Source organism: Xyrauchen texanus, chromosome 16, assembly GCF_025860055.1.
Source record: "Xyrauchen texanus isolate HMW12.3.18 chromosome 16, RBS_HiC_50CHRs, whole genome shotgun sequence".
Classification (NCBI taxonomy): domain Eukaryota; kingdom Metazoa; phylum Chordata; class Actinopteri; order Cypriniformes; family Catostomidae; genus Xyrauchen; species Xyrauchen texanus.
In genome coordinates, this window is record NC_068291.1 from 42,068,212 (window position 1) to 42,092,848 (window position 24,637).

General features: G+C 39.1%; 1 protein-coding gene across 1 annotated transcript; it reads left to right on the forward strand.

Moving 5' to 3' along the window:
* The first annotated feature begins 9,007 nt into the window (after nt 1–9,007).
* On the forward strand, nt 9,008–22,470 carry LOC127657401 (tyrosine-protein kinase SRK3-like). The gene is made up of 9 exons (XM_052146165.1): nt 9,008–9,395; nt 12,847–12,968; nt 13,057–13,223; nt 17,589–17,748; nt 18,124–18,276; nt 18,407–18,462; nt 19,786–19,936; nt 20,558–20,689; nt 20,780–22,470. The coding sequence occupies exons 1-9, from the start codon at nt 9,100–9,102 to the stop codon at nt 20,971–20,973; spliced, it is 1,431 nt and encodes a 476-aa protein (XP_052002125.1). The 5' UTR covers nt 9,008–9,099; the 3' UTR covers nt 20,974–22,470.
* The last annotated feature ends 2,167 nt before the right edge of the window (nt 22,471–24,637 follow it).

Consider the following 24,637-nt stretch of genomic DNA (forward strand, 5'->3'; position numbering starts at 1 on the left):
ATAGAAATGTGACTAAAATAGAACAAAAAACAATAGAAATGACAAAGTCTTGACTTTTTATAGTCTATTGCAGTATTTCGATTTCAAATACTTCAGATATGTGAATAGAATAGAATAGTTTAGATACTGTAAATAGAATTGAGTTGAATAAACACAATATTTTTAAAGAATACTCGAGAATTTCAGATACAAATAGATTGCATCAATGTACATAAAATAGAATAGAGTAGTACTGCAATACTTAGATGAGCCTATATTAAGAATACTTGAGAATTTCATACAGAATAGAATTGCAAATGAATGTGAATAGCATAGATCAGATGTGTGAATTGAACAGAATTGAAAAATAATAGAATAGACAAAGTCTTGACTTTATAAAGGCTAGTCTACTGCAATATTTAGATAAAAACTATTTGAGAAGTTAAGATAGAAAATAATAGAAATGTGACTCAAATAGAGCAGAAACACAATAGTAAAATGACAAAGTCTTGACTTATAAAGTCTATTGTAGTATTTAGATTTCAGAAATGTGAATACAATAGAATCGTTTAGATGCTGTGAATAGAATTGAGTAGAATATGAATGAATGAAAGTTAAATTTATATAGCACTTTTCTGACACTACACTCAAAGCGCTTTACACAGTGAACAGGGGAATCTCCTCAACCACCACCAGTGTGCAGAATCCACCTGGATGATGCAACGGCAGCCATAGTGCACCAGAACACTCACCACACACCAGCTATTGGTGGAGAGGAGAGAGTAGAGTGATACAGCCAATTAATGGATGGGGGTTATTAGGGAGCCATGATTGATAAGGGCCAATGGGGGGACAAAGACTTGACTTCATATATAGTCTACTGCAATTTTAGGATATTTTCAAACAATACTCAATAAGTTCAGATATAAATAGAATGTATCAACGTAAATAGAATAGAATAGTCAAAGTTTTAGATATTGCCATATTACGGTTTGATTAGCCTATATTAAGAATACTTGAGAATTTAAAATAGAACAGAATAGAACATTAATGTGAATAGCATAGATCAGGTGTGTGAATTGAACATAATGAAAAATAATAGAATAGATAAAGTCTTGACTTTATATAGTGTATTGCAATATTAAGATTATATTGATGATACTCGAATTTCAGGTATGTAGAACAGAAATGTGTGTACATCATTATGGATTAGATGTGTGAACAGATCAGTACTATGAACAGAAATATAATAGAGTATAACTGTATTGATTTTATAGTGTATGCTTTTTGCTACAACAATCACAGCTGAAGGAATTGCAGTTTCATGCATTCCCATTTTGCATGACACTAGTCATATGTAATAGTGTCCAGCTGATAGATAATGTGCAATGTGTATTAACCTCACTCTCCTGACCTCAAGAGGTGCACTAGCGACTGACGCTTGAGGCTGTAGCCTTTAGCCTCTTTGTTAGTACATCCGCCTCTCATGCCGGAGACGCCGGTTCGAGACCTGTATGGAGGGGGTTGAACAGGAGCATCACACATACCTGTAGTTTCCAAAATACTGGAGTCTGTACTTATATATATATATATATATATAAGTAACGGGAGCCAGCTGGTAGATAGCTGTGCAGTGTGTAAAACCTAAAGGCTACAGCTAAAGGCTGTAGCCTTTAGCCTCCTTGTTAGCGCACCCGCCTCCCACGCCGGAGACCAAGGTTCGAGTCCTGTACGGAACAGGTAGAACAAGAACGTCACATATATATATACACAGTATATATATCGAATCGTTTGTATGGAAGAACTGATTTTTTTTTTAAAATAATATATTTACAAAATATTATACAATAATATTAAGTCTACAAGTTTTTACATTTATATTTTTGTTTACTTCATATATATAAAAATAATATATATATATAAATATAGTCAATCCATGCATTTTATTACGTGGCTCGCTGTGTATGACAGTGCGGAGACTCACAGCATGTGTATGCTCATGCTACTCTCCGCGCTCCACACACAATGCGCTATGTGTCACATTGAGAGCGAGAACCCCTATTCATGACCACGAGGAGTTTACCCCATGTGACTCCACCCTCCCTAGCAACCGGGCCAATTTGGATGCTTAGGAGACTTGGCTGGAGTCTCTCAGCATGTGCTGGATTCGAACTCGTGACTCCTTGGGTGGTAGATATATATATATATATATATATATATATATATATATATATGTATATATATATATATATATATGATTTTACATTATTTATATATTAATTCCATCTCTTTTACTGCAAACTGCCAAAAAAAAAAAAAAAATGAAAGGTAAAGTAAAAAATACTGATGTTTGTTCAGGCAGGCAATGAAAATCCAACCAGGAAAAAAAAAATCATGCAATCCTGTTTACAAACCACATCTAAAATCCGATCAAAATCTGATGTTGTAGAATAAAGTCTCTTACTGTATATTCGATCGGATATTGACTACTCTGTCTGAACAAACAGGTTTCATCGTTTGCAAAAACGACAGTTTCTGGAGACAGTCAGTCTTTCAAATCAGATTTAAAAAACAGTGCATTGTGAATAATGTTTTAGGATTTTTAGACATATTTAAACATGGTCAATTTCCTGTTTCCATTTCTGACTAAAAACTGGTTTGTGCAAGAACGAAACGCATTCCTGTTCATTGGAGTATCGTGAGGCAGGTCGGTATATGAATTTTTGGGGAAATTACATAATCCATCATGGCAATGGAAATGTTATATAGAATTTCCTCATTAATGGATTCATTTAATGGAGTATAAGTAAAATTACCTCTTGTTGCCTTTGGTAAAATCAATATTTCCTGATGTATGTGGTCATAATAACCTTTACATTTATGTGCTTTCTTATCAAAGTGACCTGCAAGTAACCTGTGAAAGTGTTTCATAATGATGTTCTATGTCAAAGACACCCTTTGTTGCTGGGCAGTTGGATTTTTGTCTCAAGCATTTAGATGTCTTCACTCCAGTCCTTCTAGATTACATATGGCAAGGTAGGCCCGATAAAGACATAACACATCACTACTTATTACAAACTGTCAGAATTAACATATTAACAGACTATTCATCAGTATCAATAACAACTGATTATTGTAAAAATTATTTTGCAATCCTGATAGGAGTGATCCAATGCAGGAGAGTTCATTTCATTTTAAAGACGTCATAAAGATGATGATCGCAGAGCAGAGAGGAGAGAAGGCATTCATCCTAAATCCTGTATTAGGGATACACTGCATTGATGAAAACAACATTTTTTTTATGCTAGTAAGGAACCACCCTGAAGAAACATTTTAGCAATGCCCTGGCAACCATCTAGAACATCCTAGCAGCCAATTAGCAAAACCCAAGCAAACACTAGAACACCTGAACAACTGCCCAACACTCTAAAATCACTCATGAAAACAAGTATGTTACTTCTTTTATATCTGTGAAAACCATGTATGAACATAGATAATATGTGTTTTACATATATTGCCATATATCAGATGTTTGCATTTGTAAAACACCCTAATAAATGCCTAGCAATGCCCTAGAGACACCGTATCAACCACCAAACAACCTGATAGCAACCACTCAGAACACCCGAGGAACCGCAAACAACACCCTAACAACCACTACAAATGTGCTGTAAACAACTTATAACACCATAACAACCTCATTGTGATGCAAACACCTACCATTGCACTTACCACTCAGAACACTTTAGAGAACACATAGCAACACCCTTGCAACCACTCAAAACTTTGTCAACCAACACACAATGTCCTAGCCACCACCCAGAACATCCTTGCAATACCTAAGCAAACAGGAGAACACCGTAACAATTTCCTGGCAATGTCCTAATTGATGTCCTATCAATTACCCAGAAAATACTAACAACTGACATGCAATGCACTAGAAACACTATAGCAACTACCCTGCAACTTACTAACAATGCCCCGGCAACCTCCCAGTATACCTCTAACCACTTACCCAAGCAAACACCAGAACACCCTAACAACTGTTAAGCAATGCCTTAGAAACATCATAGTAACCACCTGGCAACCTGCTGAAAACCACTCGGAACACCTTAGGAACCACATAGCAACAACCTGGAAACCATACAGAACACTTTAGAGACTGCATAGCAATGTCCCGGCAACCACCCAGAACACTTATATCACCCTATCAACCACCAAACATTACCCTACTAACCATCTATCAATCCACTAACAACCACTTTGAACATCCTAACAGCAGCCGATCAACCTGCTAAAACACCCTAGCAACCACCAAACAATTACAACCAAGCAAGCCCCCATAACACGATAATAATACCCTAGCAACCACATAATAATGCACTAACAACCCCCTAGCAAATGTCTATCAACCTCCCAAAAAAACTCTATCAACCACCCAAATCACCCTATCAACCACCAAACAATGCACTAGCAACCATCTAGCAATGCACTAACAACCACTCAGGGCACCTTAGCAGCTGCCAATCAACCTCCCAAAACACCATAGCAACCACCAAACAACAACAACCTAGCAACCCCCATTACGTTCTCATAATGCCCTACTAACCACCCAGCAATGGACTAACCACCACTCAGAACAGTTTTGAGACTTCACAGTTTTGTCCTGGCAACCACCTAGAACACCCTAGCAACCATCAAAAACTTATAACCTAGCAATGCACTAATAATCACTCAGAACACTTAAGAGACTGCACACCTAGACCCTGAACACCCTAGCAAATGTCTACTAACATCCAAAAACACCCTATCAACTGTCAAATAATGTTTTAGCACAACCCAGAACCCTCAAAAAAACACCTTAACAACCACCTAACTATGCACTTACAACAATTTTAAAGACCGCATAGCAACACCTTGGCAACCACCCAAAACATCCTATCAACTACCAAACAACGTCTTAACAACCACTTAGAACACTCAAACAATGCTCTAGCAACAACCTACCACTTCTGTACTACCACTCAGAACACATTAGATACCACATAGCAACACCCTGGCAACAACCCAAACATCCTATCAACTACCAAACATTGTCTTAGCTACCACTACCAATGCACTAACCACTCAGAACACTTTAAAGGCCACATAGCAACACCCTGACAACCACCCAAAATACCTATCAATATCCAAACAATGTTTTAGCAAACCACCTAAAAAACTCTAACAATCCCCTAACAACCACTGCCAATGCATACCACTCAGAACACTTTAGTGACTGCATAGCAACACCCTGGCAACCACCCAAAATATCCTATCAACTACCCAACAATATCTTGGCAACAACCCAGAATATTCTAACAATGCCTTAACAACCTCTACCAATGCACTAACCTCTCAGAACACTTTAAATACAGCAAAGCAACACCCCGGCAACCATCTTCAACAACCTAACAACTGTCTATGGACCAGCCAAAACACATTCAACCACCAAGCAATGCCCTAGCAACCTCCCAGAACACTCTAACAATGTCCTAGCAACCACTTCCCAATGCACTAACAACCACTCAGCACACCCTAGCAACCGCCTAGTAATACCATAGCAATGACTCACAAAGTATGACTCACATTTTCCTTAAAAAAAAATAAAAAATCTAGTTTATTTACTGCTGTTTTCTGTGAGACTCACACCTTTATTATGAGTAATGAGACTGTCTATGTTGTTCCACAGTAAAAAAAAAAATCCTAATACATAAAACTCTAACCCAGATATCTTATTTGTATTAATCTATACTTTGTTTAGTTTGGATAATATGTCATTTGTTTACATTTACCTTCTGATGTAATTTATTGCATTTAATTGTATTTATTCCTAATTGTTCCACTTCTTTCCACAAGTCAAGAGGACAGACAATATACTGTATATCATAATAAGAATCTTGTTCTTAAAGGGATAGTTAACACAAAAAAGAAAATTCTGTCATAATTTACTCACCCTCATGTTGTTCCAAATCCATATGACTTTATTTTCTTTTGTGAAACCCAAAAGGAGATGTTAGGCGGAATGGTAGCCTCAGTCACCATTCACTTTCATATTATCTTTACAAGGCTACGAGTCTAACATTTTGCCTAACATCTCCTTTTGGGTTTGACAGAAGAAAATAAAGTAATATGGGTTTGGAACAACATGAGGGTAAGTAAATGATGACTTAATTTATTTTATGGGTGAACTATCCTTTTAAATGACTTGCCTTGGTTAAATACTTAAAAACATGGTTTTATCAACAAATATTCAGTGAAATGAAAGATTCGACATACTATATATTTAGTATCTCTATGTAATATATCTAATAATCTCTAAGGGTCAGAGTTTGTAATTGGCCTTAAGGATTTTGTGTACACCATCTTACTAAGTTTGAGTCAAAAATAACATGATCTTATTTCTGTTTACAGTAAATGGTAAGCAACTATGAAGAAATATGAATTGCCACTTGTGAGCTGTATGTGAAACACTCTAATGTCTCACCCAAGATGACCTACATGAGGTGACGGTGCTGACCAATTGAAGCGAAGGATCATGTGAAGTGAAGAACGTCTAATTTTCATGCGATTGCCCATGACCTTGAGAGACTTGCTGTTCCCGTGAGTATCATGAGTAATCATGCTTTTGTGCTGCTAGTGAAAACTCTCACTCCAGCGCAAGTCTTACAAACATGTAATGCTGCTTATGGTATCAGATCATTTATTGCATGGCATTTTAAATATCTAGAAAATATAAAACAGGCTCCAAAATCTTGCAAACAAAATCTAATTTAAATCTAAATAGAATGATTCTGCAGCGCTGATGCAGTATTTCAAATAAGCACATTTGAGACGTAAACTATTGCACCCCACTGAATATATATGCTGTATATTACAGGAAAGATTAAGCAACATATCTGAAACTGTCTCAACCATCACATGGCCTTTGTCTTCAAATGAGGACCACACTGTTGTACTGGTAAGCCATTTGTTTGATGAATGACTCCAATTTAAAACTTGAGTAACTATTTAGTTGACATCCTTATACGTAAAAGGGATCATGTCATGAGGAATCAAATTTCCCTTGATATTTTGACATATACTCTAAGTGTTTTTTCTACTATAAAAACATACTGTTAATTTAAGAACTCAAAACTTCATCCCCAATGCCATAAAAGTATTTATTGAAACCAGATTGCAAAAATGTCTCGTTCTCTACTTCCGCGACTTCACGACGTCACTAGGGGTACATTAATGTGCGTCATGACTGCCTCAACAGCTCAAAAACTTTAACGCCTACTTAAAATCCTCCCACCCTTGGCTCCGCCCACTGGTGCTTCAGTTCGTTCAATTATCATATACGACTTGGCTTGTACAAAAAGATGCGTCTATTATTCCCATAGAGACCAACCAATTAACAAATAGAATTTCCAACCGATACAATAAGCATCAAATTTTAGCTTCTCATCCAGCACTTTATTTTAAGAAAGGAAACATCAGTGAGCAAATATTGGTTACTCATTCCATTTTTATTTATTTAATACAAATGACTGATATATGTCAATAACAATTTAAATTCTGTTATTATTTACTCACCTTCATCAAAACCTGTATTCTGTTATTTTGTTTGTGGAATACACAAATACAAGCATTTTCAAATAAATACATTATAAATAAAAATACAAACGTTTCACATAATCTTTTCCATACATGCAGTATGTGTGTAGCCATGGTTGGGAGGGTTACTTTTAAAATGTATTCCATTACAGATTACAGAATACATGCTGTATACATAGATTACTCAAATCCAGTAATGTAATCTAAATACTTTGGCAGTGGTAGATTTGTTTCACTTGTTTTGACTAACAATTAAAAAATGGAGTGGTGGTGGTGTAGTGGGCTAAAGCACATAACTGGTAATCAACTGGTATTCAGAAGTAATCAGAAGGTTCGACCCCCACAGCCACCACCATTGTGTCCTTGAGTAAGGCACTTAACACCAGGTTGCTCCGGGGGGATTGTCCCTGTAATAAGTGCACTGTAAGTCGCTTTGGATAAAAGTGTCTGCCAAATGCATAAATGTAAATGTAAATTCTCATCAAGAATACGATTTTTGCCCTTATATCAAAGGTTTTACTTGAGAGAAAAAAATTAGGATCTAATATTGATTTTCTTGATTAAAAAAATATATGATCATAACTGGTAACCAGGGCTGGACTGGGAAGAGAAATCAGTCTGGGATTTTACATAGCAACTGGCCCAAATGTTGAGCGGGGTGTGTGTGTGGGGGGGGTTGTCACTGTCCTTTTCTGCATCTCACGGCTCTGTTTTGTAGTCCGTTCTGCATAACTATGAACTGTCTTTGTAAGGAAAAGACTATTTTTGTGTTCCAAACATGACGGCCCAGCATACAGGTTTGGAACGACATGAGAGTAAGAAAATAATGACATGTAATAATGGAAATTTGATTTTTGAGGTTATACTTTTAAAACAAAATGCTTCAGATTTAAGGGGTGGCTGTGGCTCAGGTGGTAGAGCGGGTTGTCCACTAGTCCCTGGGTTGGTGGTTCGATTCCTGGCCCACATGACTCCACATGCTGAAGTGTTCTTGGGGAAGACACTGAACCCCAAGTTGCTCCCAATGACAGGCTAGCGCGTTGCATGGCAGATCTGCTGCCATTGGTGTATGAGTGTATGAGTGTGTGTGTGTGATTGGGACACAGTGTAAAGTGCTTTCAATACCGATAAGGTTAAAAAAGCACCATATAAGTGCAAACCATTTACCATAGTTTCACTTGGCTTTTAAATACTCAATTCTGTGTATGTGTAACTACTCATTTTCATTGTGGGTGCTGCAAAGTCTTTTTATTGCAGTAAAATGAAAAGCTATGCACGCTAATAGAACTTTTGTTTTTGTTGAAATAAACACAGATGTATGACATCAGGGGAATTCTCATCATATATTCACCAAAGACTTCCTCAACCTACTGACAGTATCTCATGGGAACCAGTCTGGCAGCGTGAGTTGGCAGTGTAGAGAGCTGGCTGTGCCATTATTCCATCAGTCTACTTTTGTAAACACACAATGAGCAGATCTGAATGCCAAACATGGGGAACTCTGTGTGCAGTTGTAAACGTTGCTGTCCGTGTTGTCCACCAAAGCCATCGCTAAACCGCAACAGGGTCTGCAAGTCAATCCACGACTATCTCTCCCGCACGGAACAGGACCTTAATCTGAAGAAAGGAGATATTCTGGAGGTACTAGTAGAGACTGAGTACTGGTTATATGTCAGGAGACACCCAGCAAAAGGTGAAAGGTCCCAAACCTTTGCTGAAGAACAGGGTTTTGTGCCTAAAGACTTCGTCAAACCTCAGGATAGCATAGAGGCTGAGTCGTAAGTTCTTGTGTTTATTTTTATTGCAAAAATATCATGTCAGTACATAGTGTAAAGGAGCAAGCTCCCTAGTGTTTTGAATGCTCAATCTAAATGAAACTATGCTGCCATACCAGTTTCACAAGATCTACTACGATACTGTTACTGTTATTGACTGTTGTTCTTGAGAAATGTTATAGAAGCAATTGGGGTGAATTTCACTCATTGCACACTGTACTAAATTTCCATCTACTTTAAATTAACCCTTGTGCATCCATAAACAAAAGTTCCTCTGAAGTCCTTGGAGGATTATCACAGTCTGAGATATGTCAGTGATTAGCAACAACATTGATTTTGATGCATTATTATTTTTTGTGCAGTGTCAGATTAAAACCTCACACTCAGGACCTTAGAGGACAGAAATGTCTGTATCAAAAAACTGCTATACAAATATTCATCCATCCATCCATCGTCAACCGCTTATCCTGTGTACAGGGTCGCAGGGGGCTGGAGCCTATCCCAGCTAACATTGGGCGAAAGGCGGGGGACACCCTGGACAGGTCGCCAGTCCATCGCAGGGCCACACATAGACAGACATACACTCACCTATACAAATATTAAATATTAATATTATTTTCCACTTTCAATGACTGATTTTTTAGCCTCACATCAATCCTGATCATAACTACCAAATATCCATTACTTTTCAGGATGTTAACCCTTTAAATGCCAGTTTGTTTATATAATGCCACTGTTGTCATTTACACACACATAAAAAAAATTCTCAAAACACACACACATAAACACACTCTGACATCCATTCCAACACAACCACACAATTTTAGCTGCATAATTTATTCAATTGGCCTGCAGTGATCTATAATACAGTAAACAGAAAATAGGAAAAAAGCTTGTATTTGCTCCATAAGCTAAACATGAGAAAAATGGCACCATCTGGTGGAAAATATTAACCATTTTGAAGCCAGGGCTCCTTAATATATAATACATGATTTTATGCTTTGTTGGCACTGGGATCAAATATTGCCATTTTAATGGGTTTCAACTGGGACATTTTTGTCCTGACGGTCCTGAGTGTAAGTATTTTGTGTACATAATGTATTATAGATGTATTATAGGAACTGAGGTTGAACTACCAAAATTACCGAAAAAATACACACCTTTGGCAAAATGTATGCCGTTGGCATTAACAGCCAAAATAATCGAAAAAAAAAACAGAAATTAAAAAGCCAAAAATGTCCAGAAGGTCGCAAAAGGGTTAAAATATAAGTTTAAGGCAAAGGCTATTTGCACTAAGTATAAAGAGCAACTAAATTCATTTTTAAGTGCAAATAGGTTTAGATGCTATTTACACACCTAATTAAATACTAACATACAGTCACTGCAATGTGTGCAGTACCGCATTTGACCACAGATTTCCATTGGAGAAACTGAGGGGCGCTGTGGAGTTCGGGAGGGCAGCAGGCTTTCCACATGCTTGTATATCTATATCAAACACGACTTAAAAATAGGATAAAAACTTATACCAGGCCTGCTTTTGAATGCATTTATGGGCAAACAAATTACATTATTGGCAGTTTATAGTATGGATCTACGTTTTCAAGTGTATGAATATTTAGGCGGGGCTCTGCCCTACCTGCCCATATAGACCAACTGCGCCTGACAGTTACGTATTCAGCTGGTCATGTGATTCTAACATGGCCGCCCCCATGTGTGGACCCTCTCCATGTAGAATAAAAGGTTCCTGATATGACTGGAGTCTTCATTGTAATGTGTGGTCATGATTTCCTATATATATTTCAAAATTACAATTCAAGTCTTTAGGAGTTCAACTATTTTAAAAGGAAAACATTTCTGAGTGCTCCTTTAAGTAAAATCAGTGCAGCTCTTTAAATAATTTCAATCATTATAATTAACATTTATTCTTAATAGTTGGACTGTTGAAATGATCTGTAAAGCCACATTGATTTTACTTAAAACTTTAAGGCAGCAATTAAACTAAAAGGAATATTCCGGGTTCAATACAAGTATAACACAATCGACAGCACTTGTGGAATAATGTTGATTACCACAAAAAGAAAATTCAACTCGTAGCTTAAAATGTTATAAAATGACAGTAATTCTTCTGTTAAAATGTTTGTATTATTTGATCTGTAATGTTGTTTAAATCATAATTTTTTACAGTTGTTTTAATGTTTACGGTGTTATGACGTCATGGCAACGAAGTTGTAAAATTGCATATAACTTTACACAGAAAAGGTAGAAAGCAATGACGTTAAAGTGAAGCAAAATCATGTCAACATGCATATTAATGAAAAAAGTGAGTATTTGAATGTTTACGGATTGCCCCCATTGACTTCCATTGTAAGTTCCTCACTGGAACCTCGATTTAAGGAAAAGGAGGGACTTTTGACATGAAGTTGAAATCAATTTTTGTTGTAATAAACATTATGCCACAAATGCTGTCGATTGAGCCCAAAATATTTTTACAGAAAATTCAGAAGCAGATGGATTATTTATTTATTTATTTATTTATTTTGTGTGTGAGTGTTACAGGTCATATTTCACACCAAACTCAGTAGAAAAAATAAAAGAAATATGCTCTTTTAGGACCACTAAGATTTTTTTCCCATTGTGACATAATTTTTATCCCAATTAAACACAAAAGACAATGTGTTCAAAAATAATGATATATTTAAGTTATTTCAGAATATATCATGGTACTATTGGTGCGATTTATACCGATTATTTTCATTACTACATCATTCGAGTAACCAATATTTGATTTATTTCAATTTAAATGAATGAAAATCTGGAAAGGAAATGTGGTTAATTGTGATGAAAATAATTGTGAATGTCTTTAATGGACCTAAAAATGATTTCTTTATACAAAATATATATTGTTCCCTTTTTTATTGTGGTGTGAAATATGACTTAGATATTTGATGTTCACCAATTCAATTGTTGACTTTTTTGATATATGAAATATACACTGGAATGAACATTATGTACTGTTGAATTTATACTGATTTTAATGAAAATAATTTGTATTACCGCATTATTACAGTAATTAAAATTATTTTTATTATGTAAGCGCTTAACACTTTTCCTTTCCACAGTCGCCTTCAGCTTACTCACTGTGGTTATAAATACAATTATTATTTAATTATTTATTTTTATACACAATTTACAATCATATTTAATCAAACTACACAATTATGACATTATAGATATTCCAGTTTAATTTTCTATTGAAGCATCATTTTCTGTAAAGCTGCTTTTAAAGGAAGTGTCAAATGACTTGACAAGTACAGCAATTGTTATTTGAGATTTGACCATTAAATTGTTTGCTTTTGTCATATAGTGGACATTATTCAGCACTGGCATGAACATTGTGTTTTATGTTGTATTACAAGTGTATACAATAACTGTACAGCAAACAATTGATTTTCAGATGGTATTTTGAGAATGTTAAAACCCGTATTGAAGCCAAGAGATATCTGCTGAGAACTGAGAACAACGAGGGTGCATTCCTCATTTGGAAGTGTGAAGAAAATAACCACTATTACCTATCAGGTACATGTGACTCGCACAGCAATATCAGCGTCTCAAGCATCTTTTTCTGTAGCCTCTGGGATTTAAATGAATATTGTTTCTTTTAAAGTGAGAAATGGCCCTCATGCGAGACATTACAAGATTAAGCAGACAGAATTCGACAAGCAGTTTTTTCTTGTTCACCATACGACCTTCAAGACTTTATCTGAGTTGGTACAATTTTATTCTGAACACGAGGCTGGACTATGTGCAAAGCTTAATCGTCCATGTGTGAAGGTGCGTAATAATTTATGTTATGTTGAAATGCCAGATGTGTTTAAAATGTGTGCACCCTTTTCTGAAGTAGTTATTTTATGTAGGCAGTATCTTAATTTGTTTCTCAAAAAAAAGCATCTTTCTGTCTCAAAATTATTTGCATTAGTTGACAAATTTTGCACTATAACTATTGCCCCTGTTTCTGCACAATATCACTATAAAGGCCACCTCAAGTGTGTGGGCCTTTTACCCCATGTGTGTGGGACGTTTACCTCAAGTGTGTGGGCCTTTTACCCCAAGTGTGTGGGCCTTTTACCCCATGTGTGTGGGACTTTTACCTCAAGTGTGTGGGCCTTTTACCCCAAGTGTGTGGGCCTTTTACCCCATATGTGTGGGCCTTTTAACCCATGTGTGTGGGCCTTTTACCCCAAGTGTGTTGGCCTTTTACCCCATGTGTGTGGGACTTTTACCTCAAGTGTGTGGGCCTATTACCCCAAGTGTGTGGGCCTTTTACCCCATGTGTGTGGGACTTTTACCTCAAGTGTGTGGGCCTTTTACCCCAAGTGTGTGGGCCTTTTACCCCATGTGTGGGCCTTTTAACCCATGTGTGTGGGCCTTTTACCCCAAGTGTGTTGGCCTTTTACCCCAAGTGTGTGGGACTTTTACCTCAAGTGTTGGACTTTTACCTCAAGTGTGTGGGACTTTTACCTCAAGTGTGTGGGCCTTTTACCCCAAGTGTGTGGGCCTTTTACCCCAAGTGTGTGGGCCTTTTACCCCATATGTGTGGGCCTTTTAACCCATGTGTGTGGGCCTTTTACCCCAAGTGTGTTGGCCTTTTACCCCAAGTGTGTGGGACTTTTACCTCAAGTGTTGGACTTTTACCTCAAGTGTGTGGGACTTTTACCTCAAGTGTGTGGGCCTTTTACCCCAAGTGTGTGGGACTTTTACCCCATGTGTGTGGGACTTTTACCTCAAGTGTTGGACTTTTACCTCAAGTGTGTGGGACTTTTACCTCAAGTGTGTGGGCCTTTTACCCCGAGTGTGTGGGCCTTTTATGCCAAATGTGTGGGCCTTCTACCTCATGAGTGTGGGCCTTCTACCCCAAGTGTGTGGGCGTTTTACCCCAAGTGTGTGGGCCTTTTATGCCAAGTGTGTTGTCCTTTTACCCCAAATGTGTGGGCCTTTTACCCCAAGTGTGTGAGTATTTTACCCCAAGTGTGTGGGCCTTCTACCCCAAGTGAGTGGGCCTTTTACTCCAAGTGTGTGGGCCTTTTACTCCAAGTGTGTGGGCCTTTTACCTCAAGTGTGTGGGCCTTTTACCCCAAGTGTGTGGGCCTTTTACCCCATATGTGTGGGCCTTTTAACCCATGTGTGTGGGCCTTTTACCCCAAGTGTGTGGGCCTTTTACCCCAAGTGTGTTGGCCTTTTACCCCAAGTGTGTGGGACTTTTACCTCAAGTGTTGGATTTTTACCTCAAGTGTGTGGGACTTTTACCTCAAGTGTGTGGGCCTTTTACCCCAAGTGTGTGGGCCTTTTAGGCCAAATGTGTGGGCCTTCTACCTCATGAGTGTGGGCCTTCTACCCCAAGTGTGTGGGCGTTTTACCCCAAGTGTGTGGGCCTTTTATGCCAAGTGTGTGGGCCTTTTACCCCAAATGTGTGGGCCTTTTACCCCAATTGTGTGGGTATTTTACCCCAAGTGTGTGGGCCTTCTACCCCAAGTGAGTGGGCCTCTTACTCCAAGTGTGTGGGCCTTTTACCGCAAATGTGTGGGCCTTCTACCCCAAGTGAGTGGGCCTCTTACTCCAAGTGTGTGGGCCTTTTACCGCAAGTGTGTGGGCCTTTTACCCCAAGTGAGTGGGCCTTTTATTCCAAATGTGTTGGCCTTTTACTCCAAGTGTGTGGGTCTTTTACCCCAAGCATGTGGGCCTTTTACCTCAAGCGTATGGGCCTTTTACCTCAAGCATGTGGGTCTTTTACACCAAGCATGTGGGCTTTTTACCCCAAGCGTGTGGGCCTTTTACCTCAGGCGTGTGGGCCTTTTACCTCAGGCGTGTGGGCCTTTTACCTCAAGCATGTGGGCCTTTTACCCCAAGTGTGTTGGCCTTTTACCCCAAGTGTGTGGGTCTTTTACCCCAAGTTTGTTGGCCTTTAACCTCAAGCGTGTGGGTCTTTTACCCCAAGCGTGTGGGACTTTTACCTCAAGCGTGTGGGCCTTTTACCTCAAGCGTGTGGGCCTTTTACCCCAAGAGTGTGGGTCTTTTACCCCAAGCGTGTGGGCCTTTTACCCCAAGCGTGTGGGTCTTTTACCCCAAGTGTGTGGGCCTTTTACCCCAAGCGTGTGGGCCTTTTACCCCAAGCGTGTGAGTCTTTTATCCCAAGCATTTGGGCCTTTTACCCCAAGTGTGTGGGCCTTTTACCCCAAGTGTGTGGGCCTTTTACCCCATATGTGTGGGCCTTTTAACCCATGTGTGTGGGCCTTTTACCCCAAGTGTGTGGGCCTTTTACCCCAAGTGTGTTGGCCTTTTACCCCAAGTGTGTGGGACTTTTACGTCAAGTGTTGGACTTTTACCTCAAGTGTGTGGGACTTTTACCTCAAGTGTGTGGGCCTTTTACCCCAAGTGTGTGGGACTTTTACCCCAAGTGTGTGGGATTTTTACCTCAAGTGTGTGGGACTTTTACCTCAAGTGTGTGGGCCTTTTACCTCAAGTGTGTGGGATTTTTACCTCAAGTGTGTGGGACTTTTACCTCAAGTGTGTGGGCCTTTTACCCCAAGTGTGTGGGCCTTTTACCCCAAGTGTGTGGGCCTTTTATGCCAAATGTGTGGGCCTTCTACCTCATGAGTGTGGGCCTTCTACCCCAAGTGTGTGGGCGTTTTACCCCAAGTGTGTGGGCCTTTTATGCCAAGTGTGTGGGCCTTTTACCCCAAATGTGTGGGCCTTTTACCCCAAGTGTGTGGGTATTTTACCCCAAGTGTGTGGGCCTTCTACCCCAAGTGAGTGGGCCTTTTACTCCAAGTGTGTGGGCCTTTTACTCCAAGTGTGTGGGCCTTTTACCGCAAGTGTGTGGGCCTTTTACCCCAAGTGAGTGGGCCTTTTATTCCAAATGTGTTGGCCTTCTACTCCAAGTGTGTGGGTCTTTTACCCCAAGCGTGTGGGCCCTTTTACCTCAAGCGTGTGGGCCTTTTACCTCAAGCATGTGGGTCTTTTACACCAAGCATGTGGGCCTTTTACCCCAAGCGTGTGGGCCTTTTACCTCAAGCGTGTGGGCCTTTTACCTCAAGCATGTGGGCCTTTTACCCCAAGTGTGTTGGCCTTTTACCCCAAGTGTGTGGGTCTTTTACCCCAAGTTTGTTGGCCTTTAACCCCAAGCGTGTGGGTCTTTTACCCCAAGCGTGTGGGACTTTTACCACAAGCGTGTGGGCCTTTTACCCCAAGTGTGTGGGCCTTTTACCTCAAGCGTGTGGGCCTTTTACCCCAAGCGTGTGGGTCTTTTACCCCAAGTGTGTGGGCCTTTTACCCCAAGCGTGTGGGTCTTTTACCCCAAGTGTGTGGGCCTTTTACCCCAAGCGTGTGGGTCTTTTAACCCAAGTGTGTGGGTCTTTTACCCCAAGTGTGTGGGCCTTTTACCCCAAGCGTGAAGGCCTTTTACCCCAAGCGTGTGAGTCTTTTATCCCAAGCATTTGGGCCTTTTACCCCAAGTGTGTGGGCCTTTTACCCCAAGTGTGTGGGCCTTTTACCTCAAGCGTGTGGGTCTTTTACCCCAAGTGTGTGGGTCTTTTACCTCAAGCGTGTGGGTCTTTTACCCCAAGTCTGTTGGCCTTTTACCCCAAGTATCTTTTTTTTTATTTGATTCAAAACAACCTTCCATTATTATTTATTTTCACTCAAATTATGTTCATCCATTAATATTCAATAAAAATACATTTTATGACCAGAAAAAGCTCATTTTTTTAAGCGCTTTTAGCCCCTACAGCACTAATATCAGTCATTGTTTTCTATCAACCTCTCTGCAATGTTTCTGAAAAATTATCAGTTATATAATAATGTGAACGACAAATAAAACATAATATTTAGAGATCGTTCTGTATAAGTTATTTTATGGTTGTCACAAAAACCTCCCTATAATGTTCTAGGAAGATTAGTTCATGGTTATAAAATAGAACCTAAAGAGAAAGTTTCTAGAACATTCGAAATTGGTTCCCAAAAGAAATAAAAACCAACAGGAACCATGCACTAACATTAGGGGAACGTTCTGTGTTTGTTGGGTTAATGCTACTGGAACCATTACTTACCATGCTCAGAACGATTCAGCCCAATGGTGGAAAAGAACTTGAAGTTTTCCAGTGCGCCATACATATTATTCCAATCTGCCAAATTTCCCCCCAGCTGGACAAGCCATCTCTCCCTGGACTGTCGTTTAATTCAGAATGGGAGATAGACAGAAGTTTACTAACCAAAATCAAGAAACTAGGCAGTGGAGAGTTTGCAGAAGTTTGGCACGGACTCTGGAACAAGACAACGGATGTGGCCATCAAAGAGTTTAAAGGTAATCAATATATATATATATATATATATATATATATATATATATTCACCTTAGAGCAGAGGTTCTCTACTGGTTTTGTTTCAGGACACACATTTTACATTGGATGTCAAGTGTCGGCCTAAAATTGTTTATCGTACAAAAGTAAACAAAAATATACAGTATATTAATATATCCATAGATCCATGCTACCCTATTAGAACAGACCATTGCGGCTTGTGACCCACCAGTTGAGAGCCACTGTTATAGAGAACGATCACTTGATATCTTACAGTTTAAGCTCAAACAAGATGGTAACATGTATATAAAGATCTTAATATTTATCTCTTGTCATTTGGTTTTACCTTTGCCATATTTTCTGGGCCAATTTACTTGTAGTCAGCAGTCCAAACATCAAAAAAGAGATTGAAATCATGAAGGAACTGCGACACGAGCGTTTGTTGAAGCTCTTAGCCGTCTGTACCATTGACAAACCCATCTGGATAATCACAGAGCTCATGAAAAATGGCAGTTTAAAGAAATTTCTCATCAGTAAGTGAAGCAATACCACCTGTAAAATATGAATCTAGACATGCATCCAGCTTATAAACATAATGGATACCTTTACTTTAATAAACAGCTTGGGTAACAGAAAATAATGCTGTTTTTTTATCTTTCCCAGGCCATAAAGAGAAACAAGATCTAGAGTTTTCACTGATGATGGATTTTGCTGTCCAGGTAACTTGATTTTCTTAAAGGTGATGCAGTTAAAAAACCTTCAGTCTCAACGTTGGCTTTAAAGTCAATATAAAATGGTGTTCACAATCCATTTTACTTCTGTAATGTGACATATTACCCTATTTTTCTTTGGAGAAAAAACTGCGGGACAGGATTTGATTTTTATCAAGTATTAATAAATGGTAATCAATTATGCCTTTCTTTCTTCTGCAGAATACATACAAAGATTTTTAGAAGAATATCTCAGTCCTGTAGGTCCGTACAATTTAAGTGAATGATGGCCACAACTTTGAAGCTCCATAAAGCTCTTAAAGGCAGCATAAAATTATTCCACAAGACTACAGTGGTTAAATCCATGTCTTCAGAAGCGATATGATCGGTGTTGGTGCGAAACAGTTTAATATTTAAGTACTTTTTTCCTATGAATCTCCACTTTCAACCAGTCCTCCTATACACGTTCACGAGAGAGCCGAGTTCTTCTTCTTCTATTTTTTCTGATTTACATTCTTCGTGCATATCGCCACCTACTGGGCATGGAGTAGAAAGAAAAAAAGATAAAGGGGAAAAAATTATAGTTAAACCATATTTGCACAACAGCCCATTAGGTGGCGATATGCAAAAAGAATGCAAATTGCTACAGAAGCTAAGACAGAAGATGAACTCTTGATAACGTACATAGGAGGGCTGGTCAAAGTTGATATTTATAGTAAAAAAGGACATAAATATTGAACTGTTTCTCACCCACAAATTTATAAGGCATAGATTTAACTACTGAAGTCATATGGATTACTTTTATGCTGCCTTGATGTGCTTTTTGGAGCTTCGAAGTTCTGGATCTTTATATGTATTCAGCAGAAAAAAGAAAGTCTGGGATGACGTTTTCATTTTTGGGTGAACTATCCCTTTAAAAGCTGCACTATGGAACTTTGGGCTCTCTATCGACATCTGTGGTTAAAACAAAAATTGCAAGTAAGTAGCGGAGGAACATTTTACGTCAGTTGTGTTTCAGCACTGCTCTTCTGCACAGAGGAATCTTATGGTTTGAGGTTACCTGGACTTTGCCTGTGATCATTTGGAGATATTCACCTGCAGTACTGGAGTAATAACTCCACTAAACATTTACATTTACATTTATGCATTTGGCAAACGCTTTTGGCAGACGCTTTTATCCAAAGCGACTTACAGTGCACTTATTACAGGGACAATCCCCCCGGAGCAACCTGGAGGACACAATGGTGGTGGCTGTGGGGATTGAACCAGCAACCTTCTGATCTTTAAGTCATCTCATTTTGGATATCTTCTGTCTTTTGTTGAATTTCTTAGATTACAGAAGGAATGATTTACCTTGAAAATATAATAGTTCACCGAGATCTGAGAGCTGATAACATTCTACTCACCGACATGCAATCCTGCAAAATTGCCGATTTTGGGCTCGCTGAACTCAGTATCACAGGCAACCAACCAAGTTCATCAGGTGAGATATTTCACAAGGTCATGTAAACCAGTTTAGGATAAATACAGAAATACAATGATATTTATTAAGTACAATACCAGTCATAATTTAAATTTGGACACACCTAATCATTCCTTGTTTCCATGTAAACTATAAATAAACAAATATTGGAATAAAAAAAAACGCACTTTGGGGCCGATCAGGGGCGGACTGGCCATCGGGAGAACCGAGCGGGACGGTGGGTCGGCCGCGAAACGCTAAAATGAGCTGCCGCGTATTCCTGCCATTTCCAATTGGACCATACCATTAATTTAAATAAAATTAACCCTCACATCCCCATAAGAACAAGAGATAAATGAGAATTAAAACACCAATAAATACATTAAACAGGACGAATAAACCATTTGCAAAATAAAACCCCGATAAATATTGAAAAATGTTAAATAAAATAATAAAGAAGTCCAATTAATCAAGCATTATTCCTGGCAAAGAAGGATTAAGACAAATGATTTAAATTTGATTTATTTAATGCTTAACTTTGCCAAGTATTAAATTAGTTAAATTAATGCCAAATATAAAATGTTTAGCCTTTAGAATAGATCAAAATGTTTTCACTGTACAGTCATTTTCTTCCGCTTGCAGATGTTAAGGTCCCTGTGAAATGGATGGCCCCTGAGATATTTGAGAACAATGGCTTCACAAGCAAGAGTGACGTCTGGTCTTTCGGGATCCTCTTAACTGAAATCGTCACATATGGAGATGACCCATACCCTGGTAAACACACTTCAAACCTCTCAACATTATGAATCCGAGTGTAAGATTATATTTTACCTCTCTAATTCCGGTTGTTCCTTCCAAACTCAGGTCAAGACAAAATGACGTGCATTCGAGCCATTCAGCGAGGACAGCGGATGGAGCGCCCGTCCGGTTGCCCTGAAGCACTCTATGACATTATGCTGCTGTGCTGGATGTCAAACCCAGAGGAGCGACCAACATTTACTGAACTAAAGAACAAACTGATGACTCTCATCCATGAGCCGGTTTCTGAACTGGAGTAGATTTACACGTTAGAGCTTAACATGTATACATTCACTAACATAATAGTTTGCACATAGAGGACATAGTATATAGGAAATATCTACTGAAATCATTACATTATAAATGGGCAGATATGCACTCTACAACATCAGGAATATAACACCCTTCATCTCAGATCATGCTACACAACTCCTTGTTCAGTCTCTTGTCATATCAAGACTGGACTACTGCAATGCTCTTTTAGCCGGCCTTCCTGCATGCACAGTTAGGCCTCTGCAAATGATCCAGAATGGTGCAGCATGTCAAGGACCAGAGAGAGTGCATTTTACACCCCTCCTTGCCAGGGGCGGTGCCAGGAGTGTTTTTACAGGGGTAGTTCGGGCAGGGTACCGTGATCAATCTGCGAATTAGTATAAAAGTTGCATTAAGCCTCAATAATTTACTGAAATTACAATATTATAAGAACACACAGAGGGATTGACAGACAGAAAGTGCCATTGACCGCGGCCAACAGACACATTTTTGTTAGCTCTGTCACAGAGACCGGTGAGATATATCAGGACACTTATTTCAGTCAAATCATTCAGGGAGTAGAAATATTTTTCACATAGCTTTCCATGAAAAAAATAGCTTACAGCACCTTTAAGACTAATCGCTTGTGTTGTATCCTTCCTCATTTTGTCAGCGTCTGCTGAATGAATTAATGTGAATGTAAATATGGGTGAATCTCACGAAAACATGTCCACCCCTAATGAAAGAATGTAAGAAATAATATTTTGCACAAAGGAACATGGTAGAGGGAGCTCTGGCTTGAGTGATCGTGTCTACGACGGCTGGTGGTAGACCGTTTAGATCTTCCGCATCCCGTCCAAGGGCCAGACGTGGAGGAAAGAAGGTCCTTCCTCAGGGGAATTTGCCAGGGAGGTGCTGTCACGAGGAGCGTGAGATCCGAGAACCAAGACCAAGTGGGCCAGTAGGGGGCCACGAGAATGACTTGTAAATATGGGTGAATCTCACAAAAACATGTCCACCCCTAATGAAAGAAAGTAAGAAGATATATTTAGGACAAAGGAACATTCACATTTCTAGCATTATTTTTGTGACAATTAAACACATTTCTTCACCCAAATTCGAACGTGTTTGGATGTTTAACTTTTAGCAATTACCATCATTTTCAGTCATGTTTCATATTATATTCTAATTATTGTTGTACAATATTTTTACTGTATAACATTATTACACATTTAAATAATGATATATTATTATAATTAATATATACAGTATATATTGATTTAAATATATATATATATTGTCACGATTCACTGTTGTCTGGCCTGTGTTTCTCCCCTGTCATCTGTTCCCGGACTACACTTCCCATAATTCCCTGCTCTCATCTCTGCCAGCTGTCCTACATTGTCCTCACCTGTGTTTCATTTAGTCATTATTCTTTGTGTATTTAAGCCCTGCTGTTTGATCATTCATGGTCAGTTGTTGTATGTGTTTGACCCCGGAGGCGGAGGCGGAGGCGGAGGCGGAGGCGGAGGCAGAAGAAGAAGAAGAAGAAGAAGAAGAAGAAGAAGAAGGCAGGAGGAGGAGGAGGAGGAGGAGGCGGGGAGGCGGAGGCAGGAGGAGGAGGAGGAGGAGGAGGAGAAGGAGAAGGAGAAGGAGAAGGAGGAGGAGGAGGAGGAGGAGGAGGAGGAGAAGGAGGAGAAGGAGGAGGAGGAGGAGAAGAAGAAGAAGGAGGAGGAGGAGGAGGAGGAGGAGGAGGAGGAGGAGCACAGGCCAGGCAACATTGAATCGTGACTTTCTTCTTCAAGCGTTATATATATATATTTATATAACATATATATATATATATTAGTGAATCACAGTTAAATACTGTAATACAATGTTTTTTTTTTTTTTATTTAAATCAGCATAAATTACAGTCACAAATACTTTTATGGTGTATCAATACTTTATAATTGATATAACATCATATTTATTCTGCTTTACAGTTATTAGAATGAGATTTGCTTGTATTATGTGATTTATTGTTATGAAAAATCATGTCACAATGTTAAAAATTAAGCAAGTTACAATTTTGCTGTTTATTTTTTCGGTGATATTTGACCCAAACATGGCAGGTTGACAGGTTGTGTGAGATTCATCCATTTACAGACAGCAACAGAAATCAAACAAATGAATATTTACTGTATGTATAGAACATGCCTTTAGCTACGCCATTGTGATGGGTTTGATTCCCCACACAAACAGGTCAAATATATATAAACTGTGAATGTAGTGCATTACTCACTTTGGAGAAAAGTGCCAAATGCATACTGTAAATGTAACTCTAGTATTACTGTATGTGTATAATTTCAAAAAAGCTTGCATAGCTTTGATTCTGTATCTTTATTTCCATAAACCTGTTGCTATATTCCCTGGAAAGTAGGATATTGCTGACTGACATAAACTAATATGGCCGATGCTACTGAAGTCGATGATGAACAAATGATGCCCGTCCTGAACCAACTGCTGAAATGACATCTGACCATTGTGACAGCAGAGCCTATGCAAATACTTTTAAGCTGTGTATTTTATAAACCGTCTTCTGTAACTTGACAAAAACATAAGAATGTAATCATGTCAATCTTTACAGTGTCCTGCTTGCTGCTAGTAATTACATTTTATTTTAATAGGCTTCCTTCTTCCTTCTAAGAAAACATTTCAAGTGATTTTTTACATTACTAAAATGTTTTACCATCTCTAAATACTTGACCTCTCCTTGTCTAGAAGGGGAAATGCATGTTGGCATTTTTATGGGTGAAATTCTTATAAGAATATTTTGGTGGATGGTTGACGCCGCTGCTATTATAGAAGCTTTACGTTTAAAGTTGGGATTCACAATCTTATACCTGAAGATGTGCAAGTGTTTCCAAAGCATAACACTAGAAGGGGAGACACTGAGGGCTAAGAGGAAAATCTTAGCGATTTATGAAAGATAACTTGGGTATGTGAGATTAATGGTTTTGTTTAAATATGCTGCAAAGTGCTTATATTAACATACCTGTCAAATCATGTTGAATTATATTTACACACCATTAACTAATAGCTGTACGTACTCCAGGTAGGGAATGAGGTTTTGCCCCAAGTGAAGGAGTTCAAGTACCTCGGGGTCTTGTTCACGAGTGAGGGGACAATGGAGCGGGAGGTTGGCCGGAGAATCGGGGCAGCGGGGGCGGTATTGCACTCGCTCTATCGCACCGTTGTCACGAAAAGAGAGCTGAGCCGGAAGGCAAAGCTCTCGATCTACTGGTCAATTTTTGTTCCTACCCTCACCTATGGTCATGAAGGCTGGGTCATGACCGAAAGAACTAGGTCGCGAGTACAAGCAGCCGAAATGGGCTTCCTCAGAAGGGTGGTGGGCTACTCCCTTAGAGATAGGGTGAGGAGCTCAGTCATCTGGTAAGGATGCCCCCTGGCTGCCTCCCTAGGGAGGTGTTTCAGGCACGTCCAGCTGGGAGGAGGCCTCGGGAAAGACCCAGGATTAGGTGGAGAGATTACATCTCCACACTGGCCTGGGAACACCTCTGGGTCCCCCAGTCAGAGCTGGTTAATGTGGCTCAGGATAGGGAAGTTTGGGGCCCCCTGCTGGAGCTGCTGCCCCCGTGACCCGACTTCGGATAAGCGGTTGAAGATGGA

Coding starts and splice junctions, on each gene's coding strand:
- LOC127657401 (XM_052146165.1), top strand. CDS start 9,100: ATGCCAAACATGGGGAACTCTGTGTGCAGTTGTAAACGTTGCTGTCCG. Junction 9,396..12,846: donor GATAGCATAGAGGCTGAGTC/GTAAGTTCTTGT, acceptor ATTGATTTTCAG/ATGGTATTTTGAGAATGTTA. Junction 13,224..17,588: donor TTAATCGTCCATGTGTGAAG/GTGCGTAATAAT, acceptor ATTTCCCCCCAG/CTGGACAAGCCATCTCTCCC.